This window comes from Myotis daubentonii, chromosome 11 (genome assembly GCF_963259705.1).
Source record: "Myotis daubentonii chromosome 11, mMyoDau2.1, whole genome shotgun sequence".
NCBI classification, from domain to species: domain Eukaryota; kingdom Metazoa; phylum Chordata; class Mammalia; order Chiroptera; family Vespertilionidae; genus Myotis; species Myotis daubentonii.
In genome coordinates this window covers 45,536,292-45,554,296 of record NC_081850.1, presented here as the reverse complement: position 1 = coordinate 45,554,296, position 18,005 = coordinate 45,536,292, and the positions used below count along the sequence as shown (strand labels likewise).

Here is an 18,005-nt window from a genome sequence, read left to right as displayed (position 1 = left end):
AATTAAATTTAGTTTTATTTTAATAATTAAATCCATATATACACAATCTATATCGGTTATTCGGCTACAGTCTAATAAATCGCCCTTTCCCTGAGAAAAGGCAATGTGCCATCCCATTCAAAACCAAGCATGTAAAATGAAATAGATACAAAAGAGTAATAAAATATACTTTATGTGAAGGGAAGGAAACTTGTTCTGATTTTTATATCTTCCCTCATATTTTTAAGCAACATCCGACACAAAACAATGTTTTTTATTTAGATTAATCTCTCCACTGTAGAGACAGTAACTAATAAGACTCAAAAAAGAAACAAAATAAGTGTTCTGTTTTTCTAGAGAAGACTGCCAACCAGACATAAGGTAGGATAGATACCTATATTTTAGTAGTTCCTACAAACAATGAACACTAAGCCAGAAATGACCCAGCAAGCTCGCATTTCACCCATTCTCACTCCTTCACCAGCAAACAGTGCAGTGCCTGACAAATGTAGGTTCTATCCCTAGTGACCTAATAATACATCCCTAGGTGAACACAGCACACATTTCAAGCAAGCACAGCTGGTATCTATATAACAATCCTATATAATAAAAGCCTAATATGCTAATTGTCCCCTCGAGCGGTCATTTGACCAGGAGACCAGGAGTTCGACCACTTGCTATGACGTGCGCTGACCACCAGGGGGTGGCACGAAACATGGTGTGCGTCGGCAATGTGTCGCTAGCAGTGGATGGCAGTGGAGGCGCTGCCGGTTCCAACTGGCCCCGACGAGAGAGAGACCCCGATGGGATGGTGGAGCAGGTGAGTGGGTGCGAGCAGGGCCCGATCTCCCCGCCAATTGCCCCACCAATCGCCCCACAGACGGCTTCCGTCGGCTTCCAGTGGTGACGGTGGGGGAGCAGGGCCGCCGCCCAGCTCGCAGGCGCTGAGGGAACCAGGCGGAAGGCCAGGCTCTGATCGATCAACCCGCAGGCAGGATGGTGGAGCAGGTAAGGGGGCGAAGCCAAGGCAGGGTGCCAGGCAGGGCTGCAGGGCTGCGAGGCTGGGGGCATGAGCTGGGGCCCAATCTCCGCAGGCCACCCTGAAGGACCCCACCCGTGTACAAATTCGTGCACCGGGCCTTTAGTGTGTGTGTGTGTGTGTGTGTGTGTACACACACACACACACACACACACACACACACACACACACTAGAGGCCCGGTGCACAAAAATTTGTGCACTTGGGGTGGGGGGGGTCCCCTCAGCCCAGCCTGTGCCCTCTCGCAGTCTGAGACCCCTCAGGGGATGACCACTTGCTGGCTTAGGCCTGCTCCCTGGAGGGATTGGGCCTAAGCTGGCAATCAGACATCCCTCTGGCAGCCCAGCAGCCCTTGGGGGATTTCCACTTGCCAGCGGGGAGCAGGCCTAAACTGTAGTCGGACATCCTTAGTGCTGCTGAGGAGGCAGGAGAGGCTCCCACCACCACCGCTGTACTGGCAGCCATCAGCCTGGCTTGTGGCTGAGCAGAGCTCCCCATGGGAGAGTACCCTGACCACCAGAGGGCAGCTCCTGCATTGAGCGAATGCCCCCTGGTGGTCAGTGTGTGTCATGGTGACCAGTCATTCCCAGTCTTTCTTCTGTTAGAGTCAGTTTGCATATTACCCTTTTACTATATAGGAAAGAGGCCTGGTGCACGGGTGGGGGCTGGCTGGTTTGCCCTGAAGGGTGTCCTGGATCAGGGTGCGGGTCCAGCTTGGGTGCCTGGCCAGCTTGGATGAGGGGACGATGGCTGTTTGCAGCTGGTCGCACCCCCTTCAGGGTGGGGGTCCCCACTGGTGTGCCTGGCCAGTCTGGGTGAGGGGCTGAGGGCCGTTTTCAGGCTGGTGGGTGACTGAAGCTCCCAACCTCTCCGTTTTTTTCTTTTTTTTATTCTGGGATGTATTTACCTTCTATGGTTGTCACTGGAGCTGAGAGCCGGCTCCAGTTTGAGGCCTCGGCTGCTGAAAGCAGGTATCTGAGATTTGTTTAGCTTCTATAATTGAAACACTGTTGCAGCTCCAGCTCTGAGGCCCGGCTGGCTGAAAGCAGGTTTCTGGGGTTTGTTTAGCTTCTATAATTGCAACACAGTTGCTTAGAGTACAGCTCAGAGCCCGGCGCGGCAGGTGGGGAACCTTGGCTTCCTCCATCGCCGGGGCAACCAAGCCTCCTGTTCGCTTCAGCTGCGTGGCTGCCGGCCGCCATCTTGGTTGGCAGTTAATTTGCATATCGCCCTGATTAGCCAATGGGAAGCGTGTCGGAGGTACGGTTAATTACCCTATTTGTCTTTTATTACATTAGATATATATGCCTAAGCGACCATTAGACCATTCAACCGGTAGCTATGATGTGCACTGACCACCAGGGGGCAGATGCTCAATGCACAGGCATGGAAATATGGAACAGATGAATCTCACAGGGAAAGTGGGAGGGTGGGAAGAGATTCACTAAAGATCTTATATGCATACTAGAGGCCTGGTGCACGGATTTGTGCACCGGTGGGGTCCCGCAGCTTGGCCTGGGGGGATCGGGCTGAAACTGGCAGTCCAACATCCCCCGAAGGGTCCCGGGATGTGAGAGGGTGTAGGCCAGGCCGAGGGACACTAGTTTTACATATAATTCTAACTTTAAAAATAATGCTCTGAAATTTTAGGAAATAACTATGAAATTTTCCTCTCTGATCTCTCCCCCAACCCCCCAGGGAAGAAAATGTGTGACAAATGAGTCTACATGGTTTGTTCTGATTCAGCCTCTTCTTTCCAAGGGCACTTCCAAAGAAATAAAGGTCACTTTATTCCATGCATTACGTCTTCTAATTTACTATCAGTATTTTCCTGTGGTCAGAGGGACAGAAAATAAAGCTCAAAACAGCTCATTAAAATACAAGCTACAATCAGACTATCTGCTCTGCCACCATCACAGTCATCCCAGAGTTCTGATTTCCTTGTTAAAAGACAGAGGCATAATTGAAGCAATATCTTCACTTCAGATTGATTATCAAGCGACCCTTAGCCGCATCTTCACTCAGCAATTTGAATTTTAATGAAAGTAAATGGAATAATTAGCATTTCAAAGTGTGTTTGATACACTGGGGGGGAAAAAGAGAGAAGACTTTTGTGTATAATCTATACACAAAAGAAAAAATTGGGGAGGGGCAGAAAGAGGCAAGTACAGTTGTAGTGTCTTCATTACAATATGGAAGGAACTGCTTGTACGGGCCACATAAACAGAGACGTGAATACTGTGCTCTTTCAGCTACAAGTTCTCACTGGATTTCTAAGTTTTCGTACCTTATTTTATCACTTGTTACTTTAATCTGGGGTGAACAAAAATACAAGTGGAGTTGGAGTGACTGCCCAAATCCATGAATTCCAGCAACATTATTAATGCTACTATCACCAGGAAAGATTTTATAACTGGGCCACTGATTTTCTACAAAGTGTTGTTCATCTATCATTTCTACTACAAATGGATGCTAGTCCATAAGAACCACTCATCACAGGATATAGTAGGGTGATGCAAAAATTTCATTTCATTAAAAATGAAATTAAGATACTCTGTATTTGAGGAAAGATAAAAGAAATCAGGTCATTTTAATATCAGGAAGATATGAATCTTTTTCTGGCATCGGTTAGCAACAGAAGCTGATTGCAAAGGAAAGAAATATTGTGAAAACTAACTAACTTTCCTCTTTGGGGGAAAGTTTTCAGAAATATGTCAACCTGACTTGATGAGAGTACCATCCAAAGTTTCTAAGGTAGCCACCAAAATTCACATGAGATTAAAGGTAAAGTGCTTAATTTCATTTTGTGGTCCTCTACTGCCTTTTGCCCTTTTGATGGAATGAAAATTTAAAAGAGAATGAGAGAACTGATGACAAACACCAAAATCAGAGCTAAAATGGAAAGGCCACGTACCCCAATGATGGCGTTCAGTTCTGCCATGGTCACCTGCTTGGCCCGTTCCACAGCCTGCACCACTTGTTGCTGGTGCTATAAATGAAGATCAGAAACAGAATACAATTATTTGTTTTCTAGTAGATCAAGAATAGCTTTCCCTAGCATGTCCTCTAACTTCAATTACATGCAAAACAGAATTTATGGGTCTCCACATTTCAAAGAAACGCCTGGATAGTAGATGACCAAACGTCAACAGTACATTTGGGTCTAGACTGCTGAAAAGCAACTGGGCATCCAACTGTGCCCCCATGAAAGATGCTCCCTTACAACTGGTAAAAGCAGTTTAAATGTTACTTTCATCTCAGTGGTACACTTTGACTCAACCTCATCCCACCAGTACTAACAAACAAAATACAACAACCCATTTCATCTGCTTTCTTTGTTCTCCCTCTTCTCTATCTACCTACATAAAAAAATATTCAAAATATTTCCTAGAAACACTTATTTTTTAAATTTTTCCTAATTTTGTTAAACACTAGAAGGATATGCAGAACTGAACATTGATGTTTCCTCTATAAATGTGAAAAGAGTTCATATCTTAATGTAATGAGGGGCTACATATTTGAAAGGGATTTAAAATGTACAACTCTTGCTACTAGTCAAGTTTAAAAACTCCAGGTATTTCTTTTAAATGCAATGGAAAAACTAAAACCTACAATTTTAAGTCATTTTTTTTTGGGGGGGGGGGGGCGGCTAAGATGGATAGTACACGGTCATTTCTCTATCCATGATTCAGTTCTACAAAAAATGATCTTGATTTACTAATATCTTATTGATATTAGTAAATTGTGTAATATTAGAAAAATTAAATAGCACAGAACTCTCCACATGGAGGCACTCACATCTGGACATACACAAGTGCTCCAAATATAAATATCTTTCCCACCTAAATACACTTAAGATTCTAGGATCAGTCTAAAATAGGTCTCTTCTGCACTCCTTTTAACTCAGTTGAGTGAATGAAGAGCCAAAGGGACTGTTATGTGTCCCTGGGAACAGTCTTGTTTTGGTTGATCCCAATTGAGAAAAGTAGCTAACTTTCTCCACAGCTTTGAAGTGAATATGAAGCTCAGTTATCATACTAAGTAGTACATACAAAGAGCTAGGCCATCATGAAACATGAAATTCCCCTTGAGCTACCTGGTACTACACATTCCAAAACCCTCAAATAAATAATTACTGAGGTTAAATAGGTGACCACCATTTCCACCTCCCAGCTGTATAGGGGTAGTGGAGGAGGTGATGTGAGAGAGGAAACTGCTTTAAATCAGTTATCTACATGTGGTGTTTTCACCCTTGATTTCCTAACAGTAATATGTATTTTGTGCCTACAACTAATGGGAAGAAACATGTCAAAAAACAGATCATTGCATTTGAAGCTTTTAATAAACTCTAAACATTAAATATACCTTTGATTATTTTTAATGGTAAGACTTTTAAAACAAGGGCTTAAGAAGCACGCCCAACGTCTTTATAGATATCCCTATTCACTCTCTTACTCTTTAATAATATATCCGCCAAGGTGAAATACCTCATTTCTCTCTTTCTCTGAAGAAAAGTAAAAACCCTAAAAAATTGCCCAGCTGGTGTGGGTAGTGGTGAAGCATAGACCTATGAACCAGAGGGTCATGGTTTGACTCTTGGTCAGGGCATGCAGGAGGCAGCCAATCAATGATTCTCTTTCATCATTGCTGTTCCTATCTCACTCTCTCTCCCTCCCTCTCTGACATCAATGAAAATATATTTAGAAAAAAAACCTAAAAATTTATGAAAACACTAGGAGAGGCACAATCAATAAAATGACCAGTTATAGTAGTAATTTTCCCTTAAAGCCAACCTGACTATGTATGCTTACTGAGTACCTACTTACTATGTGCCCAAGTACAGAGCTCACATTTAGATTATTTGGTATTCTGAGTAATGAAAATGGCAGTACTTGGAAAGCAGAGAAAAAGACAACATGTAGGACGATTCTAGGATTCATATAACCTCTAGTGTGCCGGGGAGCACGATCGCGCTCCTCCTGCAGTGTCACTATTAGATGCTAGGAGTTCACTCTTTATTGACAGATGGCACCTAAGTGCAGATTACTTATGATGCCGAATGTTTATAGTTCTAAAATCGACCACTGGCATTTATCTGCCTAATTTTTTACAGGTACTACGATTTTATGAAGTTTACTCAGATTTTGTAGCCCTAAAGCTTCAAAATGGCGTCCAGTTCTAAGTCTGCTTTTATTAGTGATGATGATATTGCTAAATATGTCAAGATGATGATTTTGTGGAAGATATTGGAGAAGGGTGTCCCTCTATTTTAACATTATATGTTTTGTTCAAATTTTTTTTCTACTAGTATTTTACAATACATTCAGCAAACAATATATGTCAAAGATGAAAACAAATGTAGTAAAGGTTTCCTTAAGTTTTTGAATATGTCACTTCATTTACTTGCGATTCATATTTTTTTCCTAAACTGCTGTAAAATCAGCAAAAATGCCTTGGCAATTTTAGCATAGTTCCTAGGATATTGGTTGGCACTCAAAGGGTTAATACCCAAAGTAAGTACAGTGGGGCCTTGACTTACGAGTGTCCGCAATAACGAGTTTCTCGAGATATGAGCTGTCTCTCAGCCGATTTTTTGCTTTGAGTTGCGAGTTAAAATTCGGGTTACGAACCAGCTTCAGATACCCCACCGCTAGTTGGCGCAGCAAACGTCACAGTGAATGCCACAACATCAGCCCAGCATCACGTGTCTCACTCGTTCACTGTTGATTTGACATACGAGTAATTTGAGTTATGAGCTCTGTCACGGAACGAATTGAACTCTTAAGTCAAGGCCCCACTGTATATGGACAGAAATTTTTATGGTCTTTTCCACCTTTTATTTTCAACAATGAAATTGTTGAAATTCAACAATGGCTGCTCAAAACTTCTAAAAACCCGCAAGCCCAGGAACCACATGTACACATATCCAACGCACATATCATTCATTCTACTCATGCATCCATTCATTCAATAAGCTTTTAAGCGTGTCTTACCCTCTGCCATTTCTGTATATTACTAAAATATCGTATTACTAAAATACTTTGTATTAAGCAGTCAAAGAACAGTTCCAAAAGATAAAGATGCAGAAAATACATCTAGTTAGGACCTTTCTACCATAAAGATTGTTCAACTCTTGCTTCTTAAACTGTATTCCAACTGCCAAGATAGGCAAAGCTGCCTTAGGCTGTGGGATATCTTTCTGCCTCAGTATTAACATCAAATGCATTGATTGAGAAAACCAGAAACACACCAGTGAGCCCTAACACTGACATCTGATGTTCCTATAGAAACTTATTAAAAAGCTAAAATGACAATGGAAGTCATGATTCAGCTCCTTCCTTGTCTCTCACGGCAATGGCCATATTATGCCACATCTGAACTTTACTTATAATTCAGAATTTTACTTCCCTATTTCTGCGAATCATCTGCTGTTTAAGGAAAGAGCCTTTGAACAGAAGCTCCTTAAGGCAAAATATGCCTCCTCCCCTGTGTGCTCTGAAAGCACTAGAAACACCCCCACATGGCTCACTCAGCAACACACTACCATTATACCAGACTAAAGAAGTGTGCACAAGGTGTGCAAATTAAAACGAGAGAAGGGGCAAATGAGAAGAAAAAACACAGAAGCAGCCCACAGTACTCTCATAAACTGACCCAAAGGAAGCATTTTTTTCTATGTTCAAATTTTAACAAATAACCTATTTGAATTAGAAAATACAGCAAAAGTTTTTCACATCTTCTTAGAAACAGAATGGCTTTCCCATTATTTCTGCCATCTCTTCCCCTTTTCCTTCCCTTCCCCATCTGTTCCTCTCCTCCCACTCCACCCCACATCTCATTTCCTCTCCCACTTCCTGCCTATCCCCTCTGCCACCTCACCACAAGTGGTGAAGCCACTCTAGACCCAGCAAATCTGCATTAAGCAATAATCCTTATGGCCTCTTTTATTGCTCAAGCTGCTCACTCAGCTAAGCTCCTAGTTTGAACTTTATACCAGCACCAACAAATAAAATACCACTAAGAATGTATTAATAATCCAAAGGTAAGATGGGAGTTCCTCTAACCAGGATTTGAGGGAGAGAGATCTAATTATTCTTTAAAATACTCTGATGTATAATTTTTAAAGAATCCTTATTAAAAAAAACACACCTACATTGTGGTTATGGTTATACAACTCTAAATTTACTAAAAATCATTTAATTGTGCACTTAAAATGTGTAAATATTATGATGTGTAAATTATATCTCAATAAAATACTGTGATTTAAGGAATACAAGCATCTTTGGGAAACATGGTCACTAAATGAAATTCTATACATTAAATCAACTTCCTACTTACTTTCATCATAAAATTATTTTTTTGCATTTGTTCAGAAAAAGTATTGAAAATATATACAACATAAGCTCCTAAGTCCAACAAAGCCTGCTAAGAAACAGACCTTAACAAACCACGAACTACAGTGTGTACAATGGGTGTTCAATACTCTCAGGAGATTATATGACAATACCTGCTGTGCAAACACTTTTTTTGGCAATAGATATGGTACTTTTGATAAAATAATTTAAAAAATACTACTCTACAGCAACTTAGAATTTTTTTATATACACATTTTTTATTTTATTGTTTAAAGTATTACACAAAGTAGTACATAAGTCTCTTCCCCCCCCCCCCCCCCCCCCCACCTAACCTCCCCCGGGTACAGGAAAAGTTGGGAGAGACAGGCAGATTGGATTTTGAGGGCCTTCTTGGGAATGGCAAGACACAATTCTAAACTCTTTAAAGTGGAAGAGACATTCACAGAAAGAACAACAAAGGCAAGTGCATGAAATCATTAGAGTACAGCATACACATACTCTATAGCAGGGGTCCTCAAACTACGGCCCGCGGGCCACATGCGGCCCGCCGAAAACATTTATCCGGCCCGCCGGGTGTTTTTGCCGCCGCTGCCTGTCCTGCTTAGCAGCCGACTCGTCCCGGGCAAGCAGTGCGCATGTGTGGAATGTCTGAGGGACAGTGAACTGGCCCCCCGTTTAAAAAGTTTGAGGACCTCTGCTCTATAGAACCACGTACTAGTGGGAAGTGGAATCCACAAGGCAAGAGGAGGACAAACAGAGAAGGGCTTCAAATGTGCAAAGAAGTTGAGCCTGATCCCAGTAAAACATTTTTTACTAAAAATGTTTTAAGCAGCTGAGTGCTATAAGTTCTGCATTTTAGTAAGATATACCTGGTAACAGTAAGAAGGTGGATGGCAGGGAAGTGAACCAGACTGGAGGGAGCACAGTTAGAGGGTTAATCTAATAATCTAGGGTGAAATTTAGATAGGCCTGAACTTGGACCAAATCCCTTCCTGCTAATAGTAATCACTATCCACAGATACAAAAAGCCACTCACTCAGAACTAGAAAGGATCTTTAGAAATCGTGACACCCAGAATCCAGTAGTGCCCAAGCACTGTAACAACCAACCAACCAACAAATCTCTCCATATTTCCAAATGCTGCCTGGGTTGAGGGGATTGGGATGGTGGCACTGCCTTACCAACAACAGGCCAAAGGCCATTACTATATCCAACAGGTAGTCAGGCTGTCTCTGCTTGATCACATCCTTTGAAAGGGAATACACTACCTCATGGATAAGCTTTTTCCCTTTGGGGATAATGGACTCTAATACTGAGTAGAAATTGAAGTAGATAACTTCTTCCCACTGGACCCAGTCTTTTGCCTCTAAATTCTCCTCCATTGGAGTGCACTTTCAGTATTTGAAAATGGAATAATGTGTGTTTTCAATTTTCTGTATTCCAGGTTGAACATCCCCAGGTCATTGGCTCTGGGCCTCTCATTCTTCTGGCTACTCCTCTGGATTTGCTCAATGCAACTAAACACAATACTTCAGGTACAGCTGAGCAGATCAAATCTGAGTGAAAAGTGTCACTCCATGTGCAGTAAGTCAGGCTGAAATCCTACCAAGCCTTTTTTCAGAAACTCTACCAAGTTTATTGACACAAATAAGCTTTAAACTTAACCAAAACTCAAGTCAGCCTTTCCTAAATGGTATTCCAAAAAATGTTAGTCCCACAAGAAATTAGGTGTTACAAAACAACCCCATCATGATTAATTTAGCTAATACCTGGTAAACTGCAGGTCTTCTCTGAGCTTCAAATCTCACAGAGAGTGAGAATGCGTGCAAAGCTTTATAAACAATTTCGGCTCTGAAATTTTGGAATTAAAGCTCTCAGCACACTGTGGGATTTGGGTTTGGCCCTGCCTTCTCCACTCTCACTCACAGAGAGACAGGGCATTCTTCACTGATATGTCCAGTAAGCTCTACAAGTATGTGCTTCCAAGAGAACTTTCTGCAATGCTGAAATTGTCCTAGGTCTGTGCTAATATAACACTAGCCACATATGAGTGGGCACAGAGCAGTGCAACTGTGGCTACTGGGGCTGGGGAACTTAATTTTTAACTTTATTTAATTAATTTTAATGTAAATCTAAATAGCCACATGTGGCTATGGCTACTATATTAGACATTGCTGCCCTACTTAAAGTATTTTAAAGCTTAGCTTTAGTAATAAACTAATCACTACCTAACTGAAAGTCAAAGACATGAGTCAGTTTCTCAAATATACGTTAATTTTTTTAGACACACAAATAAGGATTGGACCTGCTCTTTGGAAGGAGGCCTACACTGAAACCCCTCCTGAGAATCATCTTTCACTTACGGAGGGCAAATTGGCCATCATGTCACTATAAGGATTTCACCAAACATCCAATTGCCACGGTAATCACATACAATAAGCCAATTAGTCAACCAGGGAACATGGGACAGGATTATGCTCTCTGGTACCTCATTCAGTATTGGGGGGAGGGGGATTTTAAATTAAAGGTTATCCTATGCAAGAATCAGAAAACTGTACCAAATCCCCTGAAGCCCCAATCTAGGTGTACTTAGTTCCAGACATTCCTTAGATATACAGAACTGTTATGACACATTAACCAACACTGACAAAAATGACCCTGACTGGGAAGCAGATGACACTGTGACGGCTGCTGATACTTAATGACTCCTGAAGATGGTCTTCCCAGTGTCACTGCATACTTATCAGGAGATCTCTGGTGATTTCACCCAGCCTCTCCTACATCAAACCATGTTACCACAAGTCATTGATTTCCTTACAAAGTTAACAAGCAGTAAGAGGAGTTAACCTGGTGCCATTATGAAGCGAGAACACTGCCACCAGTGCATGTAACCACTGTATTTTGTACATTTCCTCCCTGAGGCTCAATATGAAAGTGGCTGATCACATTTTTCAACTTCCATTTTACAATTATTCCATACATGCAAAATGTGGTTCAGAGTAATTCAGCACCATTTTAAATTAACCCAGATGCCAAATAAGTAGCATTTAAGATACACCCATATCTCATAATGTAGAAAGGGTATGTTTTACATCAAATTAAAAGGACCAAATCAATAGCATGTCTTATATAGAAATTCATGTATCATTTCATTTGACTAGTTACTCTAGCCTATTGGAATTAGAATTTATATAAATGCATATTAGCATTATTATGTAATTCTGTATTATTTTCTACTATTTAGATGTAATGTAGAGCACCCAAATAAATCTATGGAATTCTGGAGCAAAACTCTTAACTACTTGGTACTACTCACTAGAAAAGCTAACAGGGAAATAAATCCCAAATTTGGGGTTAAGTTAAATTTGCACCAGAAAGCATTCAAGTTGGGATGTTCTCTTTCCCTAGGTAAATATAAGAATAAAAAAAGAAAGCTTAAAATGTTCACTTCTAATTTTCCTTTTATATTCCAAAACTTCTAATGATCATAGAAGTATTGTTAAATGTGGTCAGAAGAATGATTTCCATTTTTTTATCCTTACCCAAGGATATTTTTCCATTGATTTTTAGAAAGAGTAGAAGAGAGAGGAAAAGAGAGGGAGAAATATCAATGTGAAAGAAACACATCGATTGGTTGCCTCCCAAGCACGCCCCCCCCAACCAGGGCCTGGGGCGGGGAGGAGCCTGCAACCTAGGTACTTGCTCTTGACCCGAATCGAATCCAGGACCCTTTGGTCAGGCCGACGCTCTATCCACTGATCCAAATCGGCTAGGGTCGTGGTCGGCAAACTGCGGCTCGCGAGCCACATGCGGCATTTTGGCCCCTTGAGTGTGGCTCTTCCTAAGCCTTAGGAGTACTCAAATTAAGTTAATAACAATGTACCTACCTATATACTTTAAGTTTAAAAAATTTGGCTCTCAGAAGAAATTTCAACCGTTGTACTGTTGATATTTGGCTCTGTTGACTAATGAGTTTGCCGACCACTGGGCTAAGGCTAATTTGAATTCTTTATTTCATTTGTTAAATCAGTATTTACAGATGCAAGGAAAAATAGCTGCTCTCTGGTAAAACCAGGCCAAAAGGTGAGCCCCATCAGGACTCTGCTACAGCGCTCCCCCACCAGCCTCTAAGCAGCCCTCCTTCCACTTAAGTAACTCAATCACCAAGAAACTTAGCTATGGATTTACAGAGAAGTGGGGGAGGTAAGGGATATCTATCCTCCTTGGCACCGAAACAAGTTGTAACATTCTGCTGAAAACAAGGTTAAAGATGAATGCTATTTCTCCAAAGGTAACGATGACCAGGGGTTTAATAAATGGGAATTAGAAAGCCACTGGTCATAAGGAACTGCTTTTATGGTCTCTTGCTCTCTCCATACAGTACACACATTTCAAGTTACTTTAGGCTGGGGTCTGGAAATGGTTTGAGGCCCGAGACCAGTAAAATGGATCAAGTCTGATGCTGCAAACCAACCAACCTGAGCTCATTTTTCTGAGCTGTCTTATAATTCCACAAAACAAAACAGTGATTAATCCAAAATATACTCCATATTTTTGGGGGGAAGGGGGAGGGGAGATTGCAAAAAATTTTAATCCCATTCTCTCCAGGTCAAAGGCAATACATATTCACAAGAATATGCCTGATGTCTGAGATATGTGAGGAGAAAGTTCTAAGTTAAAGACTTGCAAAATGTTGCACGCACCAGAAGAGACTTTCTTAACATAACTTCTCAATTCAATTAGCATTTTCCTTCCAGCCAGTCTACTACAAAATAGGGCAGGCCTATGTATGCTCTGCTACATCCCACCCTTCAATTAAGAGCTCTTCAAGAGTCTTTGTACTTTGAAAAATACAGGCATAAATATAAGCTGTGAATCTAGAACAGGGTGGGGAACTGTCCAGTCCTTGGGCTGTTTAAGGCCCTCAAAATCATTTGGTCTGGCCGTGACAAGGCATTAGGGGTGAGTCAATTAAATGTTTGATCAAATATAGCAGGCTAATTTTTAAGTTGATAATTTTGCATGGCCCACCAATAATGTTATGAATATCCAAATGGCCCTTGACAAAAAAAAAGGTTCCCCACCCCTGATGTAGACCTAGACAGCCTAGAGGGGCCATAACTGTTCATACGGGTTCCTTTCCACCTCCTGTGAATGTACGAAGGTTAAACAATCTCTGATGGGTGTTTTCCTCCTTATAATTCATACTTTTGGAGAAGACTTCTATATTCTATAACAAGACATGTGTGTTTATATTTTATGTGATAGATTAAAATACAAGTTGTACTAATTATAAAGTCAGAGCTAGAGTTTTCATATCATATGACTTCCCTTCATATCAACAATGGCAGTAATAACAATGGCCACTGCTTTTATTTTATATGCAGCATGATGTCTAGAAGAAACCGCTAATTGTCCCCTGATATTCCTCCTCTTAATTAGTATAAGGTTTAGGTGAGCCTAACGGCCACTCAGCCTACATTTCCAAGTCTTCCTTGCAGCTAACTGTGGGCAGGTAATTAGGCATTGTTCATTGCAAAGTGAGCAAAAATATGAACATCTTCAACATCATACCATTGGGAGAGAAACTAAGATGGCGGCATAGATAAACACCGGGAAATTGCTGCTTCCCACAACAATTGATAAATGCATCAAAAACACAAGCCGGACTCATCCAGAACTACAGGAGAGCTGGCTGAGTGTAAATTCTACAACTAGAAGGAAAGAAAAGCACACTGAGAGCCAGAGGAGCTGCGGAGGTGGAGTGCAGAGGTACGGGGGCTCGCGCGCGCGGAAAGGGTCTGGCACCTGAGGACGCGGCTGTCTTTTTGAATCCGGAGGGAGACACAAGCTCCCCACGGCTCTGAAATCCGGTTCCGGGAAGTCTCTGGGGACCCAGCACTCATACGGGGAGAAACTGGTCTCTCTGGCAGCGGGCGAGCTTGAGGGCAGCTTTCCCTCAGAGGTGCTTGCAGCCATTGCCGGGACACTGGGACTCTAGACTCCTTAGGGCGGGGCTGAGGCTCCGCCATAGCTGCTTCCTCCGCCCTTTGATTCCTTGAGACCCCGCCCCGCCCAGGCTGCAGCAGAGGCTTTTGCATATGAATGCCCCGGCCATTTGCAACCTGTAACTACCTAACCGCAGCCGGGCTAGATAGACCCAGAGCTTCCAAGAGAAGGCCCAAGGCCCCACAGCAGCTTGCATTGCTACACAGCTGAGCATCATCAGGGCACTTCCAAACTCCAAAAAAAGGAAGGGGAATCTGCAGTTCTCTTCATAGTTCCTGCTGTGTAACCTCAGGCAGAGGCTAAATTAGCACATCCTTAGATCCAAGAGCCACTGTACCCAGTGGTCATAGGGGGACCATCCAGATCACAACTCCTCAGATCCATAAGGGACACACTCAGGGTGCAGTCTCAGTGAGCACCAAAGCCCCACTGAAGCAAGTCTTGCCCCAGAAGGGTGTCTTCAGCACAGAAGTTCTCCCACCATAGACACAGCTGATTCTCACTGCCAATTGCCCTGGAGGTCAATTCCTCCCAGTGAGCCTACAACAACCAAGGCATAGCTACAACAAGACTGTGCACAAAGCCCATAAGGGGGTGCACCAAGAGTGTCCACCTCAGGTAACTGGGGAGGCTGAGCCACTGGGCCCTACAGGACACCTAGCACACAAAGCCATTCTATCAACACAGGGAAGCAGCCAAAATGAGGAGACAAAGAAACAGGTCACAAATGGCAGAAACGGAGGAAAGCAAACGACTGGATATAGAGTTCAAGGCCACGTTTATAAGGTTTTTCAAGAATTTTATGGAAACCGGGGATAAATTTAATGAGTCCCTCAATAAGTATAGTGAGACCATGGAGGACATGAAAAAGGACCAACTAGAAATTAAGCATACACTGACTGAAATAAAGAATAATTTACAGAGATCCAACAGCAGACAAGAGGATCCCAAGAATCAAGTCAAAGATTTGAAATACAAAGAAACAAAAAATACCCAACCGAAAAAGAAAAAAGAAAAGAGATTCCAAAAATATGAAGATAGTGTAAGGAGCCTCTGAGACAACTTCAAGCGTACCAACATCAGAATTATAGGGGTACCAGAAGAAGAAAGAGGGCAAGATATTGAAAACCTATTTGAAGAAATAATGACAGAAAACTTCCCCCACCTGGTGAAAGAAATAGACTTACAAGTCCAGGAAGCGCAGAGAACCCCAAACAAAAGGAATCCAAAGAGGACCACACCAAGACACATCATAATTAAAATGCCAAGAGCAAAAGACAAAGAGAGAATCTTAAAAGCAGCAAGAGAAAGACAGTCAGTTACCTACAAGGGAGTACCCATACGACTGTCAGCTGATTTCTCAACAGAAACCATGCAGGCCAGAAGAGAGTGGCAAGAAATATTCAAAGTGATGAATAGCAAGAACCTGCAACCAAGATTACTTTATCCAGCAAAGCTATCATTCAGAATAGAAGGTCAGATAAAGAGCTTCACGGATAAGAAAAAGCTAAAGGAGTTCATCACCACCAAACCAGCATTATATGAAATGCTGAAAGGTATTCTTTAAGAAGAGGAAGAAGAAAAAGGAACTCTTACCATTTGCCACAGCATGGATGGAACTGGAGAGCGGATAAATACCACATGATCTCACTCATTTGTGGAATATAATGAACAACATAAACTGATGAACAAGGACTGATCCAGAGACGGAGAGGCATTGATTGGACTGTCAGGCTTTGGAGGGAGGGTAGGGGAGGGTGGTGGAAAGGGGGAAAGATCAACCAAAGGACTTACATGCAGGCATATAGGCCTAACCAATGGACACGGACAACGGGGGGGGGGGGTGAGGGCACGAGCGGGGGGGGGGGGGGGGTAGAGGGTAATGTGGGGATAAGGACACATATGTAATATCTTAATCAATAAAAATATATTTAAAAAATAAATAAATAAAAACATAGATTTAAAACAAACAAACAAACAAAAAAAACATCCTACCATTAAAAAAAATGGCATATGCTCTGTCTTCTACTTCCTCTGGCTGGGGCAGGATATGATGCTACTAGTGATGATGGTAATACAAGAAGAACACCAGAGGCTGTTGGTGGAAATTTATTACATTATAGTTGAAAATCTTCTTAACTCAGGACACAGTTGTATTTTTCAGAAACTAGCTTAAGTCACCAAATTAGCTACAGCTGTTTCTATGCAAACTGTTCTGTGAGAGAAAACAGCTTTTATCTTAACTAAACTATTATTCCTTTGATATTAAAGCAGCCAAATATCCAGGTAGGTTCTTTACACTGTCATGAATCCATATAAAACAACCCAATAGTATACGTTTCCCATTACATGGATGAGGAGACTGCAGCCCAGGAAGTGAAGTATTTTACCCAGTATGATAAAGGAAGCAAGTGGCTGAGCCGGGATTGGGCTCCAGATGTGCCACCCCTCAGGATCTTATCACACTGCCTCTCACATAGCATAACTCTACCAATGTACTCTGTTCCTTGTTAGAGGAGCAGTGAGTTTCTGAAAAATACAACTGTGCCCTGAGGAGAGAAGATTTCCAACTATAACGTAATAAATTTTCACCTACAGCCTATCAGGGGTTTGAAGCTCTTAAAGGTCTTAGGAACATCTGTTGATCACCATGAACCATACCCTGCTTGTCTCAAAAGTAAAGAATTTTATAATCTAGGAAAAGAAGAGTTCAAAAAACACAACTGTCCTCCAAATCAGGTCCTCAGCTACTGCCTAATTTAATGCTTAATCTAACAGGTTAAGACCGTACTTACTGCTTCACCAAAAAATAAAGTACCCCCCCCCCCTTCTGAAAGATAATCTGTGTGGAGCTACCTGCCAGCTGCTAAAAGCAGCCCCTAAAGCTGCAAGGCCAACCTACCTTCACAGGAACGCTGCCAGCCAGCATTCTGAAATACTACCATGAACTCTTCCCAGCGTTTATAAGTCCTTCCTCTCCAAACGTCTTGGGACTCAAAATAAGCTGGATAGAATCCATCTCCCAGTAAAAGGAAAACAAAACAATACTGGCCTTTACTATCCCAAGTGCTTCACATTTCAGTACATGCGATATACATTATTAAGATGGGGTTATTCCCACCATTCTACAGGAATACTAAGGCTCAGATAGATCAACTTTCCCAACATAAAGCCAGGAAGAGGCAGAGTTGGTCTGATTTCAAATTAGCAGAAACATTGCACCTTGCTGCCAGGGTGTAACAAGTGCCTATACTTTTTCAATCTACATTAGGAATTCCTTAAAGATATGTTCTTGGGAAAGGAGGAGGGGGACACTGGTGGCAAGTCTACTTACTGGCATCCTCCAACTTTGCCCAAGGCCCTAATGTCTAAGGGTCTACAAAAGCTATATCCTGAAATCGCTGATGAAAAAAAGAATCCATCCACATAATCTACTTGTAAAACCAAAACCAACTTCAGCTAAGCCATCAGGTATATTTTGAAAACAGCTAGATCTCAATGGGATTGAGAAGTTTATTTTTCTGTATAACTTTGTGGGTAAAATACAGGCCCCATCCAAAACCACGATTTCTTCTGAGGTGAGTGCTGAGCACCCTGAATAGCTGTCGTCTTATGGAGGGGCCT

At 42.0% G+C, this 18,005-nt stretch overlaps 1 protein-coding gene across 15 annotated transcripts in view; it reads right to left on the bottom strand.

The window, feature by feature from the left end:
- The window catches only part of TLE4 (TLE family member 4, transcriptional corepressor), a 146,977-nt gene that overhangs the window by 89,816 nt on the left and 39,156 nt on the right, over positions 1 to 18,005 (bottom strand). For 9 of the 15 annotated variants that reach the window (XM_059656992.1, XM_059656985.1, XM_059656981.1 and 6 more), the window contains one exon: positions 3,932 to 4,006. The exons of the other annotated variants lie outside the window; for them this stretch is intronic. In XM_059656992.1, coding sequence (XP_059512975.1) covers positions 3,932 to 4,006 — 75 coding nt within the window. The remainder of the gene's footprint in view (positions 1 to 3,931; positions 4,007 to 18,005) is intronic. 15 annotated transcript variants of the gene reach the window in all.